Source organism: Nothobranchius furzeri, chromosome 16 (genome assembly GCF_043380555.1).
Source record: "Nothobranchius furzeri strain GRZ-AD chromosome 16, NfurGRZ-RIMD1, whole genome shotgun sequence".
Lineage (NCBI taxonomy): Eukaryota > Metazoa > Chordata > Actinopteri > Cyprinodontiformes > Nothobranchiidae > Nothobranchius > Nothobranchius furzeri.
Window position 1 is genome coordinate 23,038,141 of NC_091756.1, and position 25,138 is coordinate 23,063,278.

Below are 25,138 nucleotides of genomic sequence, written 5' to 3' on the forward strand. Positions count from 1 at the left end.
ATTGGTTAGTTCTGGTCGGTGCTCAGTTTCCTATTGCACGGAGCTCTGCGGGGCAGGGGGCGTGCTTAGCAAAAAAAAAAAACTGACATATTGCTTATCACAGTACATGATAAGATCATCACTTTTACGGATTTCTGACAAGTCGTACATCATTTCTGAAAGGAGAAAACTCCGGAAAGATACTTTAACTTTGTGCTGGTGGTATGTTGGCACTAGCCCACGCTCCCCCGTCAGTGGTTTTTTTAACCACCAACTGTTTGAAAAGCGTTTTGTGCATTGCCCCGTAACTCAGTCTCTGAGTAGGAACTTCTTAGATTTAAGCTGAATAGTTTGTCAAGAATAAAAGAAAACATTAACATCCTGGTAAAAAGATGCATTTTTGCATGTAGCCATGCAAACTGGTTTGGTTTACGACTTATTCCTCTACTCTAACACAAGTTAATCCATTTCCATGAGCACAGCTGTGAAAACCACTGCTGAGTTGATAAAACACATTAGCCTTGAGTAAAAGGCAGGATGCATGTTTTAGTCATCGCAGATAGAAATCTCTGCTAGTTCAAAATGATCCTTTAGGCTATGAGAACAGACTTAAATGGAACTGAAAAATAAAAACTCACAGACTTGCTACATGACTGACCACCCCACCCCCGTAATACAATTTCCTTAGTTACTAAATGCTTCCAAAATAAGAGCTGACTTCTGGCTAGTTTCACTTTGAACCAGAATTAGAGCTAACACTTCAGATCTTTGCCCTGGTAAGTTTAAACCTTTTCTAAAAGATTTCACTTAAAAATGTCCAGCGTCTAAAACATTTAGCCTTTATTTGTGAAAGATAAACTTTTATCTCAAATGTAAGACTTTCTGGTTACCACTACCACTACCATTCATGGTTGTCCACAAAATCTCTGATCTCCCAGGCCCTGGGTCAAAGTTTAACATAAACATCTTAGTTTTCAGATAAATAAAAATATTAATCCTGTAAATGTGGAAAATTTTCTCTCAAGTTTAAAGTTTTTGTTTAATTCAGGAAGTTCATCCTGAAAATGTCTTTATTTTTCCCCTCATCTCTGCCGGCCCTGAAGACCTGTGAGGTGAGAACGTTTCTAGGAGTTTTTAGCGCTCGTTTTCAGACCTCGTCGGTGCGGCACGAAGGAGGTGAATCTGTTATTGACCTGCTTGTCGGTGCTGTGCCCGTTGGGCTTGGGGGGCAGCGCGTAGTAGTCGCAGACAGAGCCGGACAAGTTGTCCATCAAATTCAACTCTCCCTCCATTGAACCCTGGATGACCAGAGAGACCGGGTCAAACAGCGCCCTCCTCTGGACAAACTTGGATAGAGGAGAAAAGGAGAAAAGAAAAAGAGGAAACAGTAGCATGAGTGGGAGGAATGATAGATGAGTGAAAGACGTATACACACACAGATGCAGATACATGTATAAAGAAGAAAAATACAGAGTATGTCAGGTAGTTGCAGACATTCAGACAGCAGGATCTGGTTTAGGTTTTAATAATTGAACTGTACATGGGTGAGACTGTTTTAATCCACGTGTATTAACCACCTCAGCCACACGGGGGCGCTACAGCTCTGTAAACAACATATTTAATGTAAGGCAGCAGAGACAACTGGAAGTACCGTCTTCCTCTCACATGAAATTCCCTGTTTGAAAATATCTGCAGAGGCTAACAGGAGGTTGAGGTGCAGAATTTCCACAGCACTGGCCTGTCTGCTGGCATCAGGGATCACACATAAACACAGTAAACGGTTGAGTCACAGGCTGATAAATAAATAGCCCTTTTGCTCATAAAAAGAGGTACAAAATATGGAGAGATTAGATCAGTGCCGAGGTCAGACAAATACATCTTTACCCACATCTGTCCTGGTTTTATCTAGAAATGTCTCACTGAGAATGTGAACTCCATCATCCTGAGTGCTCCTCGGTGAGCGCTATGGTTTCAACTGACCTGAGAACAAATGATCAGAGACCTAGGGGGTCTTATGAGTGGACTCCCAGCCAGGAAGTGACCACTGAGCATCTGTTGTCCGTTGGCAGTCTAAGAGGAACAATCTGACCTCCACTTTTTCAGGCTGGCTTTGGTGTATTAGTGTGAGCAAAGAGATTGCACCATTAAGAAAAACCTGACTGAAAAAAGTTGAGAAAGTTTGCAAATGTGGTCTTGGTAAAACATGCAAGTTGGGTTTGATGAATGAGGACATCACAAATCTAATCTGAGACTTAACAGGTTCTAAAATAATCTAATCAGAAGTGTAAAAAACAGACTCCACCATGTCATTTTTGATTGAAACGTCTGAAACCAAGAGACTTGAAAATGGATGTTTACCCATAATGCACAGCTCTATGTTTGGAGATAAACAACTAACATATCAGCACAGTCATTCCCAGCTGTCAGCACGGTGGTGGAGAGCTAATGGTTTGAGTTTGTTGGAGTGACTGGGCCCACCGTGATCTCCTCTGCAGGCCAAAGAGTTCTAGAGTATAACGTGGGTCTCTCTGGAAGATGATGTTTGGACCAAATGGGTCATAAAACAGATCCAAGATCCCAACCACAGAATTCAAATCTGTTTTATATAGCGCCAAATCACGCCAAGAGTCATCTCAAGGCACCTGAGTTCTGGACAAAACAAAACGATAACTGCAAAAGAAAAGAATCAAGTTCTGCAACAGTCCAGTTAACGCCCAGACTTCAGTCTGACCGGGATGCTGTGGTGGGACCTGCAGAGAGCTGACTAGAAACAAAACTCTGTACACCCTGCTGAGCTGAAGCAACATTGAACAGTAGAGTAGACCAGAACTTCTTCAGAACCTCGTGAGAGACGGATGAAGTCAGAGAGACAAATACTGAGAGTTCTTTATAATAGAGGAGGTTCTGGCTATTTAGCTTCATTTGAATTAAACACATCATCACATGGTAGTCTGTTGTATGTTTCTGGTGTTAGGTGTGAATAACTGTAGTTAAAGACCTGGGGACTCATTTATAAAGCTTGCTTGCGCACAAAACGGGGTCGGAAAACTGCGTAAGCAACTTTCAACGCAAACTTTGGGATTTATGAAAGAAAACTTAGCGGAAAAATGTGCACAACTTTAAGTTGACTAAGGACCTGGCTTATGCACATGTTGGACATGGAGAGCACCTGCAGCGCTGCTGCTGAGAAGATACAATTATGAAATCCTGCAGCATTATCACTTGTACTGCTTCCTGTTCACACAGAACAAGACCCCCCCCCCCCCCCCCCCCCCCACACACACACACACACCACACACACACACACAGCCTGAAGCGCAGAATACATAATACAGAATATCAGCAGGGGGACAGATTGAGATAGAATGTCATGCGTCTGTGACAGTGTGTGTCCTGTCACTGTGACCCGATCGATCATACACCCTGGCTACTTGTACAGGGGAGATCTCTGTTTGGCTGACTGGTTAGTGGGCGTGACTTTCACCCGGGAGTCTGGGGATCGAATCCTGACTGGACCATTTTTTTTATATCCGCCACAGATCTCTCTGAAGAACTCACAACATTGACGGCTTCAGCAACGCTGTGCCACTCCGTGGATTTTCTCTTATTTGTTTTGCAAAAGCACTTCCTTTCATTTCTCCACCTCACCCACAGGTACCTCAACTTCTGCTTGTGTGAAATAGCGCTTCCTTGATCTGCCTTGATCTACGGTCACCATGTCATTGGCGGAGCGTTGCAACAGCCGGATTATGTATATGCATGAGATCCACAAGGCACTTTGCATTGACTATTTATGGCATTAAGTGGGCGTGGTGAGGGCGGGATGTGACTAAAATGCAGCTGAGAAACATTCTCGTTAGTCTCTGATTTATGAAGTGGAGATTGCGTGCAGCTGTGCGTACTCCATGTTTGATAGATCACAAACCTGCTGGGCGTAAGTACATTTTTTTTTGCTGAGCTCAAGTACGGTTTTAGTAAGGATTCTATGCCATGTTTGATAAATGAGACCCCTGGTCCTCACATCCTTTTAAGTTGAACCCTAAAACTGGAACTGTATGTTGCCTCAGATGAATCTTGTAGTCACTACCATCATAGTGGTTAAAAGTCTGTTCATCTTTGAAACTTTTAATTTCTTATTAAATTAATTAAATTAACCTCATCCCAACCCAAAAGCAAGTCAGATCTGAAAGGACACCACACAGACCCAGCTCCATAATAGAAAAACTGTTCTGCTTTGAATTAGAACAGAAGAAGATTTACCTCCAGCTGGGGCTCAGGGTATGAAGGGGGTTCTGCTCTGATGTCTACAGAGTCTCTGGTTATATCAGCAGTGGGTGAGTCCATAGGACCTTCCCTCTCCTGCTCCACATCCCCGCCTTCAGGAGACCTCCAGGAGGAACCCCCTGAACTTGTCCTGTCCGTGCCCAGCGCCAGAGGGTGGAGTTGTGGTGACCTTGTTACGGGCTCTGCCCCCTCCATCTGGAGTTCCATTTCCAACTCTGCCTCCAGCTCCGCTTCCTCCTTGGCTTCCTTGTTGCTCTCCTCTAAGTGCTTCATCAGCACTGCAATGACAACGTTGACCAGCACGAACTGGGCAGTCAGAACAAAGGAGACAAAGTAGATGGGAGAAACAACAGTGTTGTAGCAGGTCCCGGTGTCTTGGGCGCAGTCCCTCAGAGTATCCTGGGAAAAAGGTGGAGACCTTCCATGAGTGTTTGCTTTAATGCTTGTTAGAAGAACATCTCCTGAACAACTTAGTTGAATTGAGTAAAACCTGGTCTTCGCTGCATCTAGATCTACAACTGACTGACTTTTTGAGTCAACTTCAGATGGCTGTCACATCTAATCCATCAATTTTACTGTGTGAGACAAAAGAAATACTTCAACTATACAACCAAGAATTTCTCCACCACAGTAATTACTAACCATGGAACATCTCCATTTTGGAGTTCTAGCTTGTTTACTCTTCACTAATGCTTGGGCTGCAGCAGGCTGAAGGAGCATTTCCAAGTCTGCATCCGTTTCCACGAACTCTAGGGCTGTTTTTTGGTGGTAGTTACTCTGTTGTATGAGCAGAGCATGATGGGCAGGAAGTTGTATGGCCATTTAGGTTTTCTCACAGGCGGAAAGGAGCAGTTGGGAAAATCCGCATAGCCAGTATAGCTCATACCAACGTAACACGCTAAGGAAATTATACGCATGTCTAATTTTTGGTGCACATACACAGCTGAATGTTGCGTGCAACGCTGACTTAGCATGTTGTAAGTATTGACCTAAATTTGAGAACTAGTCACACAATATATTTCAATAAAAACACAATCTTAGTTAAAAACACATTCAATGAGTGGTAGGCCTTTGTTTTTTATGTTTTGTTTAAAAACAAATCAACCTGCTGCCCCTCATTTCCTGTAACTTTTGAATTGTTGCCCTTTATTACAAACATTGCTGACAATAGGGTTGTCACGGTAACCGGTGTAGCAGTAAACCCCGGTAAAAAAGTTGACAATAATAATAACCGTCTTGTTTTGAAAAAACTATATTATCTCGGTGGATTACCGTGGCTGCGGTGTAGGCGCGGTGACCCGTACCAGCCACCGTATCATCTGCTGAAGTTGCCGGCGGCACATGCGCACTTTGTTGTTTACAACCAAAACTTTCTTGAAGCTAAAGCTGAAATCATGGTCAAAGGAGGAGACGGCAGCGCTCAGGACATTTATTATCCCTCAAAGAAGACAAAGTGGGAAGTACGGGCATCTTTTGGATATTTGAAGAATGCCGAGGGACAGTTGATAGAAGACGGCTGTCCTGTTTGCAGCACGTGCAGAAAAAGTGTCTGTGAAAGGCAGCAACGCTTCAGATCTCATGACACATCTGCTTGACCATCACCCACAACTCTACAGTCAACGCAAGGCAAGCTAACGTTAGCGTTTTAGCTAAAATGCGTGATCCGAGGATTTGGGTTGAGGGAGAATGCAACGAGTCGCTATATAAAGCAGCCGCAGCGCCGCTACCTGCATATAAACCGTGTCGCGGACACCCCCATGTTGAAATGACGCTATGCATTACGGGGCTCCCAGGGGCAGATAAGAGTTGGTCTCTCTCCGAGAATAATTATGAATTTAACAACGATTACTGCCTGATGACATTTTCCCACATCTGCAAAGCTCACTGGAACACAAACCGAGGACAATATTTTCCTGATATACAGGGTTTATTTAGTTGCCTGAAAATGTAACACGTTTAAAAAAATACCGCGATAATACCGAAAACCGTGATAATTTTGGTCACAATAACCGTGAGGTTATACATCGTGACAACCCTACAATACACACAAAAGTGACTGACACATAGACCTACTTGAAGCAGAACACAAGCAAACACCCCATCACCATCGCTTGTTGATAAACTTTTGCACTGACTGTGTTTTGCATGCTGAACACATTTGTACATAGGAGAATGAACATGCTTATTAGGATGTTTTACCTTCATAATGCCATTCCAGTTGTCACCAGTGGAAACCCTGAAGAGCAACAGAAACGCCATCCCAAAGTTTCTGAATGTGGCGTAGCGGCCCAGACCTTCACATGGATGTAGCTCATCGCATACTGTGGAGACGAGGAGTAAGATGAAGGACGCGAGCAGACAGAAACTATGACCAGAGCACAGATATAAAGACCTATAAAGGGCTCTTTCCAGGGCTGTGCTGTGAAAAATCGAGAGATTTCGTTTTGTAAATGGGAAAACTACAGATCAATACGGTGTTTGAACAAAGGATTTCTGATTAGCAGTTAAAAGCTGGTGGACTAAATCCTCTGAGGGCAGAAATGAACACAAGTTATGTGCACCTGTGCACCCTTAGCTTTACATCTTAACTGCTTAAATTTTACAAATCTCCTTACTCAGATCGCCAAACAGCTCCACTCCCAGTGCTGCAAAGATGAAGAAGAGGAGCATGAAGAGCAGGCCCAGGTTTCCTACCTGCAGCAACAACAAGCAGATGGTAAGAGAGCAGGCAGGTTGTGCATCTTAACCCCCAGAAACCCAAACTTAGAAAACAACTGCAAAATCTTTTTTTTAACCTTTCACATGTTGTTCTAGGAGGCCAGATAAACGGGCCTATTTACACATTTTAACAGCCAATAGTTTTGCAGAACTGAACAATAGGTCCTATTAGCAATGTAAATGTGGTTTTAAAAAGAAAAAAAAATGGGGAAGGTTTATTTTTGTAGACTTAAATCTGATGTTGTAATATTTTTATGTAGTCACTCCCTACTACTCACTACTTTATAATAAATGCTGGAGCTTCAAAGTCTAGCAGTGCACAAGACAATGTTTTCATTTAAGGCTGGACTGTAAATCACAAGTTCACATAGTTGGTTCCAGCTTCTGTTTACATGCCAAACAATGCTGGGAGTTGGGGAAACAAAGCTCAATTAGTCACTTTTGGACTTTTTATTTATTTAAACATAATTGTATACGGAGGAATAACCACTTGAGATGAAACATCTCGTTTTTGAGTGGGTCCTCCTTTACAACAAAAAGAAGAACAAAAATTAAGAGCAAGACAGCAGAGCAAAAATCAAAACATTACAACAATCATTTACAGACACACACACACACACACACACACACACACACACACACACACACACACACACACACACACACACACACACACACACACACACACACACACACACCCTCAAAGGCTAACAATACTTCACCCCACACGACACGACCCCAACTAGCGAGGACAAAACAAAAGCAACAGCCAGTTGAACAAATACAATTAGTAACATAGACAATTATTCCTGAAGATGATCGACCAGAGCCCTTCGAAAAGTTGTGAACGATGTTAAACAACGAATAGATAAATGAAGATTATTCCAATCACATGGAGCCTTAAAACCAAGAGCATGTTTCCCTACCTCTCTTTTCACTCTAGGAACAACAAAAAAGAGCTGGTCATTATGCCGCAGGCTGTAAAGTGATCTATAGGGAATTAAGTGTATTTTAAGATAATCCGGATAATTAAAGTTATACGTTTTAAAAATGAACTGAAACCAGTGAAACTGTCTCCTGACAGCAGGTGCGAACCAGGAGAACTGTTGATACATCACACTTCTATGTGTCCTAAATGGACAACGGAGAACAAAATGACAGAGACTATTATAAGCAACATCAATAGACTGCAAGCAGGAGGAACAGAGGAAGACGTAGACGACATACTGGAAATCCTACCAAAAGGACAAACAGAAACACTAACACAACACTTGAATAACATTGACGACACAGGCAACATAAAGTTCACATATGACTCAGAAAGAGAAGGCAGCATAGCATTTATGGACATGAAAATCACCAGGCAGACCGACGGGATCCTAAACATAAACACATACAGGAAACCAACACACACAGACCAATATCTATTATGGACATCAGAACACCCCACCATACACAAAATGTCAGCAATCAGAACATTATATCATCGAACAAACATAATAACAGAAGAAAGAGACCGTAAACAAGAGGACAAACACATACAACACGCTTTAAAGACCTGCGGATACCCGACATGGGCAATAAACAAAGGAAAACAACAAACAACAGCAGAAAGAAAAAACAACCAAAGCAAAGAACCAGAAACCCAGAAAGACAAGAACCAAAACCAGTGATAACCCTACCATACATCAAAGGCATAACAGAAAAAAATAAGAGCAACAATGAAAAAACACAACATAAACACACCAACAAAACCATACACAACAGTTAGAAACAGACTAGTACACCCAAAAGACAAAATATCAGCTGGACTTAAATGTGGAGTCATTTACGAAATCCCATGCAAACTGTACAATAAAACATACATAGGAGAAACCGAATGCCAACTCAACACACGAACAATAGAACATAGAAAGGAGTGTGAGAAAGAAACAAGTCAAAGACCTACAAGAGCAGCGAAACAAGAAGCTGAAAGTACAATAAAGAAGTCAGCCGTAACAGATCACTGCACAAGAGAAAACCATATAATGGACTGGGACAACACAAGGATCATAAACAGAAAACATAGAAGGAAGAGACGCCACCATCAGTGTCAGCCTGACAAAGTTTGCAGCCACAAACGAAACGTTGCAGGTAAATAAAACCTTTCTGTGTTTTAAAATGAACTAAAAGATGGAATTGGAACTTCAACACAGCAAGAACACACCAAAGAGGAGGATGAAGTGTTCTGACAGACAATGTCAGCATAGTCCAAAATAGGCAGAAGCAGCTGTGTGGTGATTCTTTTCCTGAAAAAAGCTCAGTTAGTCACTTTTGGACTTTTTATTGTAAAAAGGTTTGAATTTGTGCAACTTAGGACGTTGCCCGTCTGTCATTTCCAAAGCCCTAGCTTAAGCCCGGTTCACATGGTAGGATTCTTAAATTGTCGTTTGATTTTCTAAACATTAAAGGTCACATAGGTGGCGAGAAAAAAAATCACAGATATAGAAACTTTAGCCTTGCTGTATGTGGTCTGCTGCAATCTAACAAAAACACCAAACTGATTTCATACAAGAAATCTCTCCAGATGAAACACATTCTCACACCCAAAGCGGCTGAAACTGACAAGGGGTGGCAAAGCATTTGTTTCTGACGCATCGGGAGCCCCAGTGCGTTGGGAGGCGGCTAGCTGCACCAGAGCAATGCTTTCCAACACCCGCGGTAAAATGGATATTTCACCAACATTTAACCTCTAACCTCTAGCGATATAACTTTCCCCTCACGCCCATCCTAACCTTAACCCATTTGTCATTCTGAATTTCCCGTTTACCGTGTTTGAGAGCAACGAGACAACTAGAAGCAAAGTTTTCAATGCACAAGTGGGTTAAGGTTAGGACGGGGGTGACGGGAAGGTTTAATAGAAAGAGAGTAAAGGTCACAATTTGGTAAAATCTACGTTTTACGGCAGGCGGTGGAAAGTGATGCTCTGGTGCAGCACGTCGCCCCCGTTCGCATCGGAAACAAATGCTTGGTCACCCTTCATCAGTTTTAGCTTCTTTGGTTGTGAGAATGTGTTGCGAGATCAAACGTGACTTTGGAGAAAACAAACATAGTGGAGGAAACGTGTGCAGCATGCTTCTGTCATCTCTCTTTCTGATTGGTTACACAACCAGAACAATTCACCATGTTTGAAAGTCCCATATTATGAATGGGGTTGTGAGGGATTTACCCCCCCACTAACAGTCATGTCTTCTGTTTCTGTTTAATCCCATATTTTTGGGTGTCTTTTTAAATCAAATTAAGCTTGGTAATCTAGAAATTACTTCAAGTTAAAGTTGACTTAGTTGTGATCATCACTCCTTTCCTCCTGAGGTCAATTGTCACAATTGCACAGGTTTCTTCAGCCACTCTGCTGTCACATGCCTCCCCCACCACCTCCACCACTGTGAACACTATGGTCCTCGCTGACCACCCCTTCCCCTCCACTGCCTTCTCAGTGACAGAAGAGGATGTACTTAGGCTTTTCCGTAAGCAAAACCCACGGAAAGCCCCGGGCCCGGACGGTGTCTCCCCCGCAACCCTGAGACACTGCGCAGAGGTACTGTCTCCGATCTTCACGGACATCTTTAACATCTCCTTGGAGTCCTGCCATGTTCCAGCCTGCTTTAAGCTGTCCACCATTGTCCCTGTCCCTAAGAAACCCCATATCACTGGACTGAATGATTACAGGCCTGTGGCGCTGACGTCTGTAGTCATGAAGTCTTTTGAGCGCCTGGTCCCCCCTCATCTCAAGTCCTTCACCTCTCTCCTTCTGGACCCTCTGCAGTTCGCATACAGAGCCAACAGGTCTGTGGATGACGCCATCAACCTGGCCCTCCACTTCATCCTGCAGCACCTGGACTCCCCAGGAACCTATGCTAGGATCCTGTTTGTGGACTTCAGCTCTGCGTTCAACACCATCCTCCTTGCTCTGCTCCAGGACAAGCTCTCCATGTTCAACGTACCCACTTCCACCTGCAGGTGGATCACTAACTTCCTGACGGACCGAAGGCAGTACGTACGGCTGGGGAAGAATGTTTCCACCACTCAGACTATTAGCACAGGATCTCCACAGGGCTGTGTACTTTCTCCTCTGCTCTTCTCCCTGTACAAAAACTGCTGCACCTCGAGCCATGACCATTAATCATTTTCCCTCTGGGATTAATCAGTTTCCCTCTGGGATTAATAAAGTATTTTTGAATTGAATTTGAATTGAATTGAATTGTCTCGTCTCGTCTCGTCTTCCTCCGCTTATCCGGGTCCGGGTCGCGGGGGCAGCATCCCAACTAGGGAGCTCCAGGCCGTCCTCTCCCCGGCCTTGTCCACCAGCTCCTCCGGCAGGACCCCAAGGCGTTCCCGGACCAGATTGGAGATGTAACCTCTCCAACGTGTCCTGGGTCGACCCGGGGGCCTTCTGCCGGCAGGACATGCCCGAAACACCTCCCCGGGGAGGCGTCCAGGAGGCATCCTGACCAGATGCCCAAACCACCTCAACTGGCTCCTTTCGATCCGGAGGAGCAGCGGTTCTACTCCGAGTCCCTCCCGAATGTCCGAGCTCCTCACCCTATCTCTAAGGCTGAGCCCGGCCACCCTACGGAGGAAACTCATTTCGGCCGCTTGTATCCGCGATCTCGTTCTTTCGGTCATTACCCAAAGCTCATGACCATAGGTGAGGATTGGGACGTAGATCGACCGGTAAATCGAGAGCCTGGCTTTCTGGCTCAGCTCCCTCTTCCCCACGACAGATCGGCTCAGCGTCCGCATCACTGCAGACGCCGAACCAATCCGCCTGTCGATCTCCCGATCCCTCCTACCCTCACTCGTGAACAAGACCCCGAGATACTTAAACTCCTCCACTTGAGGTAGGACCTCTCCCCCGACCCGGAGGTGGCAAGCCACCCTTTTCCGGTCGAGAACCATGGTCTCAGATTTGGAGGTGCTGATCCTCATCCCAGCCGCTTCACATTCGGCCGCGAACCTACCCAGCAAGAGCTGAAGGTCAGAGCTGGATGAAGCTAGGAGGACCACATCATCCGCAAAAAGCAGAGACGAGATTCTCCTGCCACCAAACTCGACACACTCCACACCACGGCTGCGTCTAGAAATTCTGTCCATAAAAGTGATGAACAGAACCGGTGACAAAGGACAGCCCTGGCGGAGTCCAACCCTCACTGGGAACAGGTCCGACTTACTACCGGCTATGCGGACCAAACTCACGCTCCTCTGGTAAAGGGACTGAATGGCCCTTAACAGAAAGCCACCCACCCCATACTCCTGGAGCGTCCCCCACAGGGTGCCCCTGGGGACACGGTCATAAGCCTTCTCCAAATCCACAAAGCACATGTGGATTGGTTGGGCAAACTCCCATGCCCCCTCCATCACCCTTGCAAGGGTATAGAGCTGGTCCACAGTTCCACGGCCAGGACGAAAACCACATTGCTCCTCCTCTATCTGAGATTCAACTATCGATCGGACCCTCCTCTCCAGTACCTTGGAGTAGACCTTTCCAGGGAGGCTGAGGAGTGTGATCCCCCTATAGTTGGAACACACCCTCAGGTCACCCTTCTTAAAGATGGGGACCACCACCCCGGTCTGCCACTCCCTAGGAACTGCCCCCGATGACCACGCAATGTTGTAGAGACGTGTCAACCATGACAGCCCTACAACATCCATAGCCTTGAGATACCCAGGACGAACCTCATCTGCCCCCGGGGCTCCGCCGCTGTGTAGTTGTTTGACTACCTCATTAACTTCTGCCCCCGAGATCGGACAGTCCATCCCCAGGCCTCACAGCTCTGGTTCCTCCTCGGAATGCGCATTGGTGGGATTGAGGAGCTCCTCAAAGTATTCCTTCCACCGTCCGACTATAGCCCCAGTTGACGTCAGCAGCTCCCCATCCCCACTGTAAACAGTGTGAGCGAGTTGCTGCCTTCCTCTCCTGAGGCGCCGGACAGTTTGCCAGAACCTCTTTGGAGCCGATCGATAGTCTTTCTCCATGGCCTCACCAAACTCCTCCCACGCCCGAGATTTTGCCTCGGCAACTGCCACTGCTGCACCCCGCTTGGCTATCCGGTACCTGTCTGCTGCCTCCGGAGACCCACAGACCAGCCACGCCCTGTAGGCCTCCTTCTTCAGCCTGACGGCTCCCCGAACCTCTGGTGTCCACCAGCGGGAATTGAATTGACTCCGTTAAACTGATCAAGTTTGCGGACGACACCACCGTCATCGGGCTCATCTCTGACGGTGATGAGTCCGCCTACAGGAGGGAGGTGGATCGTCTGGTGTACTGGTGCAGCAGCAACAACCTGGAGCTCAGTGCTCAGAAGACAGTGGAGATGATTGTGGACTTCAGGAAAGTCACAGCCCCATCTCTCCCCCTCGTCCTGACGGACACCCCCGTCACCACTGTGGACTCCTTCCGCTTCCTCGGAACCACCTTAGGTGGGAGCCATCCATCAGCTCCCTGCTCAAAAAGGCCCAGCAGAGGATGTACTTTCTGCGGAAGTTGAAAAAGGCCAAGCTGCCAGCCCAGATGATGGTGCAGTTTTACACGGCCATCATTGAGTCCATCCTCACCTCCTCCATCGCTGTGTGGTATGCTGGAGCCCCAGTGAGGGACAAACATAGACTGCAGCGCATTGTGCGCTTTGCTGAGAAGGTGATTGGCTGCAGCCTTCCATCTCTCCAGGACCTGTACATCTCCAGGACTTGGGGGCGTGCAGGTCGGATAGCAGCTGACCCTTCTCACCCGGGTCACAGACTTTTTGAGCCGCTTCCCTCAGGCAGGAGGTTACGGTCCATCCGGACCAGAACCTCCCGTCACAAGAACAGCTTCTTTCCATCTGCCGTTGGACTTGTGAACAGCTTATAAACACACAACCATGCTGGTCTTCTGCACTTGACACAGCATCACGTTATCGGCCATGTTACCATTACCTGCCATTTTTATAGCTGAAAGTTTTATTCTATTTCTATTCTTATTGTGTGTTCATGTTATATGTAGCACATTAGTACCAAAGCAAGTTCCTAGTTTGTGAATTGTTTGTTCACTGACAATGGCAATAAACCTTTTCTGATTCTGATTCTGAAGTTAAAGTTGACTTAGTGGTGATCATCATTCCTTTCCTCCTGACGTCAATTGTTTAAATGTTGCTATGGAAGTGCACCCGTAGGCAGACCTGATCATTTCCTGCTGTGCTTAATCAGCTCTACTGAAGGAGAAACCAACTGAGTGAAGAGAGAGGGAGGGGAGATGATGTTAACCTGTATCTGTTTAAGTGTACTTGTTGTTTTTGTTCTTTTGAGTTAAGTTAGGATGTAAATATGTAAATAGATTGCTTGAATTTCAAGGATTTCAAGGATGTTGTCCCTGCCCACTTCTTAATGGTTGGCCCTTAGGTAGCTTTAAAAGTCAGACTGGTTTGTCTCTAGGGAGGGTTGGTTGTTTGTGAAGGGGAATCCATGCCCCACTGTCATGGAATGTTTGCAACCAAAAAGATAAAAAAAAGTCAGAGCTCTGCAAGATCCTGGACTCTCTCTTTTCTTCTGGTGACAACAGCTGGTAGCATCCTGAGTCAATGACAAGGCAACGGTTCTGTCTGAACCCAAAACCTTACAGGAGTGGTCCCGGCGTGCTTCCGAGCAGGTCAGAGCACTCATGACACACCACACATAGTAGGAATATCTAGTAAGATTATCTTTAGTTATTTTGGTAAACAGGCATAACCATAAGACTGTAGGAAGAGGAGGTCCGCTGTTTGGACCGGCCCATGTGTCTCTTTGTTGAGGTGCTATGTTTGCATCAAAAGTAACACCCGTTCATGTATAACCAAAAGTGTTGCTTTTCAGAGACCTGTGTTGTTTGTGATAAACCTTTACTGTGAAACATTTACCGTCTCCTGAGAGCTGGTATTTACATCTCAGGAGCCAAACACATGGAAAAGGGGCTACTTTCTGCAATGTTGCATTCACAAAAAGAGGGCAGGCATGTCAGGAAATACCTAATTCATCATCTTCTCCAGTGGCATGTGTGTAAGATATTATTGCAACTACAAATAAATGTTCAAAAAAGTGGCAATTGCTGTTGTTTTACTTGTCATATAACTTCTTTGGTTACTTTAACAGAGAGTTTCAAATTCAAAAGTTCAAATAAATCAAATTATCTTTCGGAATGTTTTTGCAAAAAGGCATCAAGCTGAAATCTTCCTACTTAGCAATTCATTTAAAATGGAAAATAGTTAAAAAATAATCTGAAAAATTATTCCTCCTTATGGACAGAATGAATGGGGCCATGTATCGTGAGATTCTGAGCCAAAACCTCCTTCCAACAGTGAGAGCTTTGAAGATGAAACGTGGCTGGGTCTTCCAACACGACAATGATCCCGAACACACCGCCCGGGCAACAAAGGAGTGGCTCCGTAAGAAGCATTTGAAAGTCCTGGAGTGGCCTAGCCAGTCTCCAGACCTCAACCCCATAGAAAATCTGTGGAGGGAGTTGAAAGTCCGTGTTGCTCGGCGACAGCCCCAAAACATCACTGCTCTCGAGAAGATCTGCATGGAGGAATGGGCCAAAATACCAGCTACTGTGTGTGCAAACCTGGTAAAGACCTATAGTAATCGTTTGACCTCTGTTATTGCCAACAAAGGTTATGTTACAAAGTAGTGAGTTGAATTTTTGTTATTGACCAAATACTTATTTTCCACCCTGATTTACAAATAAATTCTTTAAAAATTCTGCCATGTGAATTCATGGATTTTTTTCACATTCTGTCTCTCACAGTTGAAGTGTACCTATGATGTAAATTACTGACCTCTGTCATCATTTTAAGTGGGAGAACTTGCACAATCGGTGGCTGACTAAATACTTTTTTGCCCCACTGTAAATCTCACGGAGGTAAAATACTTTCTCACAGCCCTGCATGTTGCAATGAATACTGATTAGAGTTGAGCTTGGGCCACCTGAGTTTTTTAAATCACTAATCGAACTGACACAGTCGGGAAGCTGCAGCCATTTTCCAAGTTCTTTGGATTTTACTCTGAAGCAGGATGAAAAATTGGCAACTAAATGTGAATTTTAACGTAAAGTCCCACAGAGAGGAAAAGAGAGGTTGATTGTTGAAAAAGCCTTGAAACAGAGGTGGCTTTGGGTAAGAAGAGCTGTTGGATCTGCTGTCAGCGTAACTTAGGGTGTAGCAACCTGCTCACACGCAAATACCTCCTGTTATCGGCTTTATTAATTCTTAACTCTTCTGACAAGCTGGAGAATTAGGCCTGGAACAACACTCAGACACTTGTCTCTCTCTGAGTGAGAGTGACAGAGGTGTTATCAGATAATGCTGGGAGCAGAACACTGGTCTTTTTTTAACTCAGTCCAAAAGTTGCTGTAATTTACCGACTCTTTTACCCCTGTTCAAAACAAAACTTTGTACTTTCTTTCCAATCCCTGCAGGGAAATGATAATTTAAATGAGGGTGCACGAAGGTGGACGAAAGGCTCGTGGGAAAATATGATGCAGAGAAAAATAAAAATATGCAGCAATTTAAAATGCTTCTGGGATGTAATTATATGGACATCTTCTGAAAGACACATTAGTAAGGGATTTCTGTGGAAAGCATTTACAGATAAGGAAGGATTTATTTTTATGGGGTTTTGGTGGAGCAGGGTGAATACCTGAGGCAGGGCTTGCATAACGGTGTCCAGCAAAGCCCTCATTCCAACTGCCATCTTCAGGAGCTTCAGCACTGAGGAAACACAAAGTACAAACACATCTCACACACCTGGGTTTGCACAAAACGAGAGAGAGAGAGAGAGAGAGAGAGAGAGAGAGAGAGAGAGAGAGAGAGAGAGAGAGAGAGAGAGAGAGAGAGAGAGAGAGAGAGAGAGAGTGAGAGAGAGAGAGAGAGAGAGCCCACAGTGCTGTAATAATGATTAGTAGAAGAGTTTTAGTTCCTAGGAATCATTTGCCATTCTTGCAAAAGACTCCTTCATCAATTCCAGTCAGCGCAAATGACATCACCAAGCATGCAGCATAGCTTACATGGATGACAACAAGGCAATTTGCAATACTTGCAAAGTAGATATTTCATAAAAGGGAGGAAATTTTACACATATGCTAAAGCATTTGCACACAAAATACGCAATAAGTTAAAGTGTTTTGTTTGCTCGTCCTCTGTTAATACTGCAGGTAACTAATTAACTAACACTGTTGGTGTCATTTGCCTTACAATCACACCTCCAAGCTAGCAGATCCCGGCGACTAAAGTCTGACTTGTAGAAGCTACCGTAACACCACACCGAACAAGAAGGTGACTCTGCTTTCACAAGCAGCGTAAATGAGGACATTTGAAAAGACCTTTCCAAACAATATCAGGTACAATTCATTGTTTTTATTGATAAACTGAATATTATATTGCAGGAGAATGTGTGCAATTATTTATTTATTTTTGCAAACTACTGAACTACTTGGGAATTGATAAGGGAATTGGATTGATAAATGGAATTGAGAATGGCATTGGTATTGATGAAAACATATCAATTCCCACCTGTTACATGCTGTGCCCCTTATTGGCCACAAGATGGCCCCAGTGGCTTCTGCCTCGCCTGTCTCCCAGTGCCCAGTCTGCCTCGCCTGTCTCCCAGTGCCCAGCTGTTTACAATCAGCGTTAATCACTTGACAGCTGTTAAAAGCTGCACTCCGGCCCTCAGTCAAGGAGAAGGTTCAGGGTAGTGTGAACTCTTAGGAGTGTAGTATTCGCTTCTCCTCGTTCGCTTTTGATACATCTTGTTTGCTCGTTAGACTTTGGTATTTGGCTCTTTTTGGAAACTGGAATTAGATTAGACAATTCGGCAACTTGACTTCGGACCGGCTTTAGATTTTGACTTTGGATCTCCCCCGATCTTATTATTCTCGGTTTTCTCCCCACCCCCTTCTGGGGTGGCGTTTTTTGTTATCTCGTTTTGTATTTATCTCCTTTTGTTTTGTATATAGTATTGGTAAGATCCTTTGTACATATTCATTTTTGTAATAAAATTCTTGTTTTTAAGTGACGCAGCACATTGATTATTATTTAACCCACACACCACTTTTATTACTCCCCTCCTCATCTCTCCTAGAGAGCCGGGGACGTAATAACGTGGGGGCTCGTCCGGTATATATTTATATTTTACCATCTTTCCCGACATATTTTAAGTGTGTGTAAAGATATTAATGGTGTGTTTGTGTCCCTTAGAGTCGGAGCATGGCAACCTTCGATCTGCATGCGTTTGTGGCAGCTCCTTCGCGCCGGCTTCTGGAGAGTTGCCACAAAACCGACCTGCAGCAGGTTGCCGCCCACTCAGTCTCCCTCTGCCGAAGCAGCTAACCAAGGCTGCTCCTCGACGTTTGGTGGTGGACTATTTTGAAAACCGGGGAATCCTCCCTTCGCCAGATGTGTCTCCGCCACCCTCGGTTGAGGAAAAAGACCGGCTCGATTTAAAGAGGGAGACCCTCGCTTCAGCTCTGCCTTCCTCAGCTGACCATTCGCCTCTGGCTTCTGTCTCATCTGGAGCTAGTCCTCCCAGCTCACCACTAACCGGAGCTCGGCTAAAACTATGCTTGGCTCACCTAAAGATCCAGGCAGAGGAGAGAGCCCATGAGCAATGCCATGAACGGGATTTAAAACGAATGGACACCGAGGTTCGCCTTCGGGAGCTCGAGCTACAATTAGCCACCGTGAAAGCTACTTCCCCCTCGAGCTACCCCCTCGCTGCTGATCAACCAGCGGCCTCGTCTCTGTCTCCGCATGAATTGTCTCGAGACGCCATTTCTCATCCGGCTGCCACTTCGTTACCGCCCACCTTTGATGTCTCTAAGTGTGTTTCCCACCTTCCGCCCATCCGAGAGACTGAGGTGGACGGCTATTTCCAAGCTTTCGAGCAGATTGCGGTGACTCTCCAGTGGCCTCGTGAGGTTTCGTCATTGCTTTTGCAGTGCAGGCTCTCAGGTAAGGCCCTTCAGGGTATTTCGCCTCTGTCTCTTAACGGACAGTTCTAATTATGAGTGTGTAAAAGCTGCCGTGTTGAATGCCTATGAACTTGTTCCTGAGTCTTATCGTCAGCACTTTTGTTCTGAAAAACCTCGGCCTAATCAGACATTTGTTGAATATACCCATGAAAAATCAATTATTTTTGAAAAATGTTGTTCTGCTTCAGGGGTAGACTCCTTAGCTGACCTGAAAGAACTAATTATGGTGGAAGAGTTTAAAAGACATATGCCGGAGAGGCTTGTTTTGTATCTGAATGAACAGAAGGTCTCAACTCTCTCTGCTGCGGCCCTGTTAGCCGATGAGTTCGCTCTCACGCATCGGTCTTGGGAGTCAAGAGCTGACCCCGTTCGACGTAGGACACTCGCTGATACTTCCTCTGACCAGAGTGACCTTCCGGAATGTTTTTATTGTCACAAGAGAGGCCATTTCATTTGTGATTGCTTTCTTCTCCAGCGGAAAAACCGGAGGAGTGAAAAACCACCTCCACCGAAGCCCGTAGCTGTTTGTGCTGTTGTCTCAAACAGGTTGGAAAAATGTGACACCCCTCACTCAAGCTTCAAACCGTTTTTGTCAGCTGGGGTAGTGTCTTTGTTAGGCAGCCATATTACCCAGGAAGTGGTAATTTTGAGAGATACCGGAGCTGCTCAAACCCTGATAAAACAGAGTGTGTTACCGTTTTCTGTAACCAGTCAGGCTGGTTCTTCTGTGTTGTTGCGGGGTATTGACATGGGTTCTGTTCCTGCGGAGGTTCATCATATTCACCTCATTTGCCCTTTGATTTCTGGTGACCTAAAAGTAGCCATTTTAGAGGAGTTACCGACCCTGGGAGTAGACATGATTTTGGGAAACAACGCTGCTGGTGGATTTGTTTTACCTCCTCGTGAGCTCATCTCTCCCCCTGAAATCTGTGCCAACTCAGACTTACTGCCTGCTAGTGTCCTAACCCGTGGTCAGCTTAAGAAAAACTCAGAAATCTCCCTTGGTGATTCAGTGTTCCCGCTGTTAGCTGATGACGTCACCCGACCAGGTCCGGCTGTAAAAACGCCTGATCTGGCCTCTAGAGGTCCTCGAGTGGTTTTGCCTGTTCCTTGTAAATCGTTGGCTGATGTTCAGAAAACAAACCTAAGTTTGACGTCCCGTTTTGCTCGAGGGGAACTTCTCTGTTGTGGCTCAACCTCTGACCAACATGTTGAGTCCTCGCATTCAGTTCTCATGGACCCCCAAATGTCAAGCTGTTTCTGTTAAAAGCTGCTCTCCAGCCCTCAGTCAAGGAGAAGGTTCAGGGTAGTGTGAACTCTTAGGAGTGTGTACTATTCTCTTCTCCTCGTTCGCTTTTGATACATCTTGTTTGCTCGTTAGACTTTGGTGTTTGGCTCGTTTTGGAAATTAGAATTAGATTAGACAATTCAGCAACTTGACTTCGGACTGGCTTTAGATTTTGGCTTTGGATCTCCCCCGCTCTTATAATTCTTTGTGTTCTCCCCACCCCCTTCTGGGGTGGCGTTTTTTGTTATCTCGTTCTGTATATGTCTCCTTTTGTTTTGTATAAAGTATTGGTAAGATCCTTTGTACATATTCATTTTTGTAATAAAATTCTTGTTTTTAAGTGACACAGCACGTTGATTATTATTTAACCCACACACCACTTTCATCACTCCCCTCCTCATCTTTCCTAGAGAGCCGGGGACATAATACCACCCCTAATGATCAGAAAAAACAACCAAAAGTCCTTCTTTGCCGTGATGATTGTTGAGCGGAGACCTGCGCCAGACTCATTGATAACATGATTCGAGTCTAGGCCAAGCTCCTCTCTGTGTTAGAACCTCTGACCTCCAGCCCCCAACTGGCCTCCCCTCTCCTGTACCCGGTTCTGTGGAACAAGCTGACTGGGTTTTAATGGAACCAAGGCACCAGAGGTGTGAACGCTGACTTCTCAGAGATCATAGCAGGGGGTCTAAAAAAGACTGCATGTGCGAAGGAGGACAGGAAACCACAAAAGTTCACACTTCAGGAGAATGGGTCTGCAGAGAGGGAGGAGGAAGAGAGCGTCGCTGCAAGAATAAAAACATGACTTTTTCCCTCAAAAGGTGTTAAGAAGATGACCTTTAATTTGAGACAATAATAAAAGAAAAGAAACAGCCCGGAAGAATGAAAAAATTATTATGATGCATGAAGGGGGAGGGGTGGAATAAAAGTGATTGTGGGTTCTGGTGGAAGGAGATGTGAGGTGAGTGATTGCTGCTGGGTCAAGGGTGTGTATACATCGAGAGAGCTCGTTCTCCTCGGGTTTTCTGATGAGAACTTTTCCTATTTAGCCTAAGCTGTTCTTCCCAGTGCTGAGTTACCTTTTTTCCTTGTTGTGTGTGGAATAAAATTTTCCCTCCTTCGGGATGGAATTTAAAGTAATTTGTGGATGCCTCCTTTCCTTCTCTGGGACAGCAAAAGGTGAGTTTGCTGGTTGCTTCATTCCATCCCAGGTTGTTTACATCAGCGTTCACCTGATCAGAGGAGCTGACGAGGGTCTGTTCTGAGCGTGATGAGCTCATGCAGAGTGTTCTGACACAGCAAGAGTCTTCCTACAGCAATATAAAGGTGATTTTACCAGAATTAAAAGCCTAGGTTTTACAAGATAAAATAGCTCTCCACAGAGTAAGGGCGTTTTGTCAGGAGGGGTCATAGGTCAAGTCCACCACCTAGCATCGTGAGCCAAGACCTTGAGATTTAACACCTAGAGTTAGCCCGGTGGCTTGGCTTGAGACAACGATGAACGAAGTTCCTGAAAATGTATTTCCACAGTATTTGTGAAGAAGGCTTAAAGATGCATAAGAATGTCCAGAAGCTGCAGGATCATCTCTCAAAGTTGATCCAGTTGTGGGATCAGGGATCTACCAGAGTAAAGCTGTCTCTGGAACGTCAGCTGGCAGATGAGAGTTCCTCTGCAGCTCAGTGAGGAGAAGACTTTTGGAGGAAGGCCTAGTGAGAAGGGAAGGAAATTAGCCATCATGGGCAGACTGATAACTGGCTAAAGGTCCAGATTGGACTGCTGAGGACTGAAGGACATGATTTGTTTTCTGATTAGTTCTCGTTTTAACTGAATGGAGCATCTAAGATTGTTTGGAGATTTAAAGAGAAACTGTCATCAGTTCGGAAGTCAAACTGTGTGATAGAATTTGAACAATACACATCTCACCAGTTGCTGAAAATCTACCCACTACTTCCAGTAGCAGTTAGCTGTCACGCAATGCTAACACTCCCCAACGGGAGACTCCATTATTGCTGGTGTAACTACTTATACCTTTAACAGAGGGACAGCTGACGATGTACATGACAGCTTCTTCATTTGTGATCAAGCCTGGTATTCTCTGTTGCTGCTTGTGTAATGTTATCGTTGAGTTAAGCTGCAACAGTAGAGTCCAATCCTGACGGAACGGATAGTAAATAATCAGACGTATTGCAGGTCTTTGTAAGTGAGGGTGTGTTTCTACTACTACACACACTTTTTTTAAACACTCTTTGGGTTAGTAATGAAGCAGCAAAGTAGGTTGCAAGTAATGATGAACAAAACTCCTTCGGATCCTTAATTATGAGGTGAAACGTGTAAACAGAAACCCTTTCTTCTGTAATGTCTGTGCTCTTGATACCACCTGTTCTGCTGATGATCGATTTTTGATGCATCCGATTGGGGCTGCTAAAAACGTCTCCTATGTAATGCTGGCAATGCCTAAACAACATCTCTTTCTGTTAGTTCATTTTTAGCTTGAAAGTGAGTAAACCGCTCCCCACGAGATGGGTCAGATGCGGAGATGAACTTCACCCATGTGTGATGACTAATGGGACTTTAAATACGGTTAGAAGAAGCTGGACGGATCCAGACTGCAGTGTCAGACAAACTGAGAGCCCTCAGTGACTGTGGTGGATGTTTTTTTAATTTTCCATACCTAAAACTACTCTTGCCCACCTGCATGGATATCAAGCTTAGGCAAACTGCTTTGTTTAATCTCATCTCTCTTCCTCCTGCCAGCGCCTTGTCTCCAAACACAACACTTTGTTTTTCTCAACCACCCACACATCCCTGTCTCTCCTGATCTGCCTCCTTGTCATTTACTTGAGCAAAACCTTTTTTATCGACAGCTATTGCTCCTCTTTGTGACTTCTTTCTGCCTCACTCTGATAGATTTCCTGGTCAAAAGTTATCCATCATCCCAGCCTCATCCTTGTATCCCTTCACACTCCCTTTTTAATTTCTCCCTTTATATCTAGCTTCAGTTTCTAACAGCCTAATTCCTTTCTGGTGCTTTGTTTATCAGCCGGCTGAGCCATCTGGTTGACCTACCCTTGGCCTGAACCCTGCTGAGATCTGTTATTTGATAATCACAAATAAGGGAGTCCCGGAGATGCTGCAGTTTTACGAGACTCTTTAAATTCAAAGAACCGTGTAAGAAGCTGTGTTGCAGATGTGTCTGTGGGAGGGATAAGCTGAGAGGAGACTGGATGGGTGGCAGCACTGTACCTCTTGCGATCCTCAGCACTCTCATAATGCGAATAATGGTTGGGTTGATGGGCAGTGAAGCATTGACCTCAATCTCCTCCAAAGTAATGCCCATGATGGACAGCAGCACAATGGCCAGATCCAGCTGGTTCCACCTACAGACACATGCAAACACAGTCATCAGTACCTAACATCAGCTTACATAATGTCTGTTCTCAAACATTTTTGAGAAATGGGATTTCTCCTGAGAACAGTTCAAGAATAACACTGTCAATTTCTACTGTCTGAAGCCAGTCTCTCACTGGGCTGTGACTATTAAAGCTGCTATAGTGAACACTCACCCCTACCCTCAGGTATCTTCCCCAAGACCCTTTCACTGGAAAATCACCATGCAAGAGGAAAGGAAAAAGTGCTGAACACCAGTTGCCGTTTTCTAGGTCCCAACATCTTTTGTTGACCGTGACTTCAATTGGTGTTTTACTTTTTGGGACTCTGATAGTTTGTTCTAAAGTTGAAGTGGCAGCAGCCGGCTGTTTCTCCTTCTCTGATACTATTGAGCGGAGAACCTCTAACACCAGCGGTAGTCTGTTGCTAAATGCATGAGTGCGTAATGAACAGAGGACCCAGTGAAGTGTGGCGGTCTGGCAAGACCAATAACCGAATGGTCCAATGGTTGTTTTTGATCCAAAATGTGTTATTGGCAGAAGATTTTAGACAAATGCGAAAGGACTGCCTTATTATTATTATAGCTCCACGATATATTTATAGCTATACTATGCTAGAACATTGTTAGAAAGCATAAAAAAAAATGTTTTAAGCTAATTTGTTTTCCAAACTTACTTTTGTAGCTTTCATTGTGGGGGTTCCACAACATTTCAAAACATCCATGAGCATTCTGAAATTGCATGAATGAGCCGTGGGACCTTACTTTTGTAATGTTGAAATTTTGAAAACTATTCAAAGAATTTAAAACTCTAATATGGTTTTAGTCAGATCAAACAGTCAGCCCGGGCATGTACAGTAGATCCAGTCTCAAACTATTCTGTTTGCTTCCATGACTCAAGAGTGAGAGATACAAAAACATTGAGGATGTTGAGGCTAATTGGAGACAAACAAAAATCTGATATCAATGTTTTGAGGCAATGATAGTAGTTTTGGGGGGGAGGGGGGGGGGGCTTGCAAACCAATTACAAGGAACACAGAAAATCAGAAATTTGATCACGATAAGTGCAGGGTGCTATAATTCAGTCAGTGAGTCAGCAGGCAACTTTCATTTGGAGCTTATTCAAACTAACTAAGATCATTACTTTTTTGTCTTTTTAAACCAATAAATGTATAAAGTGGATTGTCTAAAAAAACTAATGTGGAAAATAAAGAAAGTTGGTGGTCCATTGCCATTGGTCCTGCTCCAGATCTCTGTATGTGAGTAACATCCAAAAAGCTTTAGTCCACATGAAAAAATGGGTTTCAATATTCGAATTTGGTCGTTTGCATACCCACATGTGAGAGGAAACTGGAGTGTTAAATTAGTGAATCAAAGTCAAACTAGACCGCTGCCAAACTCCAACAGGATAAGGGTCTACTGTGGCAAAACCAGTCAGCGTCATAAAATCCTTGGCAGTAGGTC

At 44.7% G+C, this 25,138-nt stretch overlaps 1 protein-coding gene across 15 annotated transcripts in view; it reads right to left on the reverse strand.

The window, feature by feature from the left end:
* cacna1g (calcium channel, voltage-dependent, T type, alpha 1G subunit) overlaps positions 1–25,138 on the reverse strand; it is a 452,092-nt gene that overhangs the window by 16,367 nt on the left and 410,587 nt on the right. For 13 of the 15 annotated variants that reach the window (XM_054748980.2, XM_054748979.2, XM_054748981.2 and 10 more), the window contains 6 exons: positions 23,533–23,666; positions 16,669–16,739; positions 6,879–6,957; positions 6,463–6,584; positions 4,240–4,662; positions 1,173–1,325 (listed from right to left, as the gene is read on the reverse strand). In XM_054748980.2, coding sequence (XP_054604955.2) covers positions 1,173–1,325; positions 4,240–4,662; positions 6,463–6,584; positions 6,879–6,957; positions 16,669–16,739; positions 23,533–23,666 — 982 coding nt within the window. The remainder of the gene's footprint in view (positions 1–1,172; positions 1,326–4,239; positions 4,663–6,462; positions 6,585–6,878; positions 6,958–16,668; positions 16,740–23,532; positions 23,667–25,138) is intronic. The other 2 variants (XM_054748983.2, XM_054748982.2) reach the window with 1 other exon arrangement.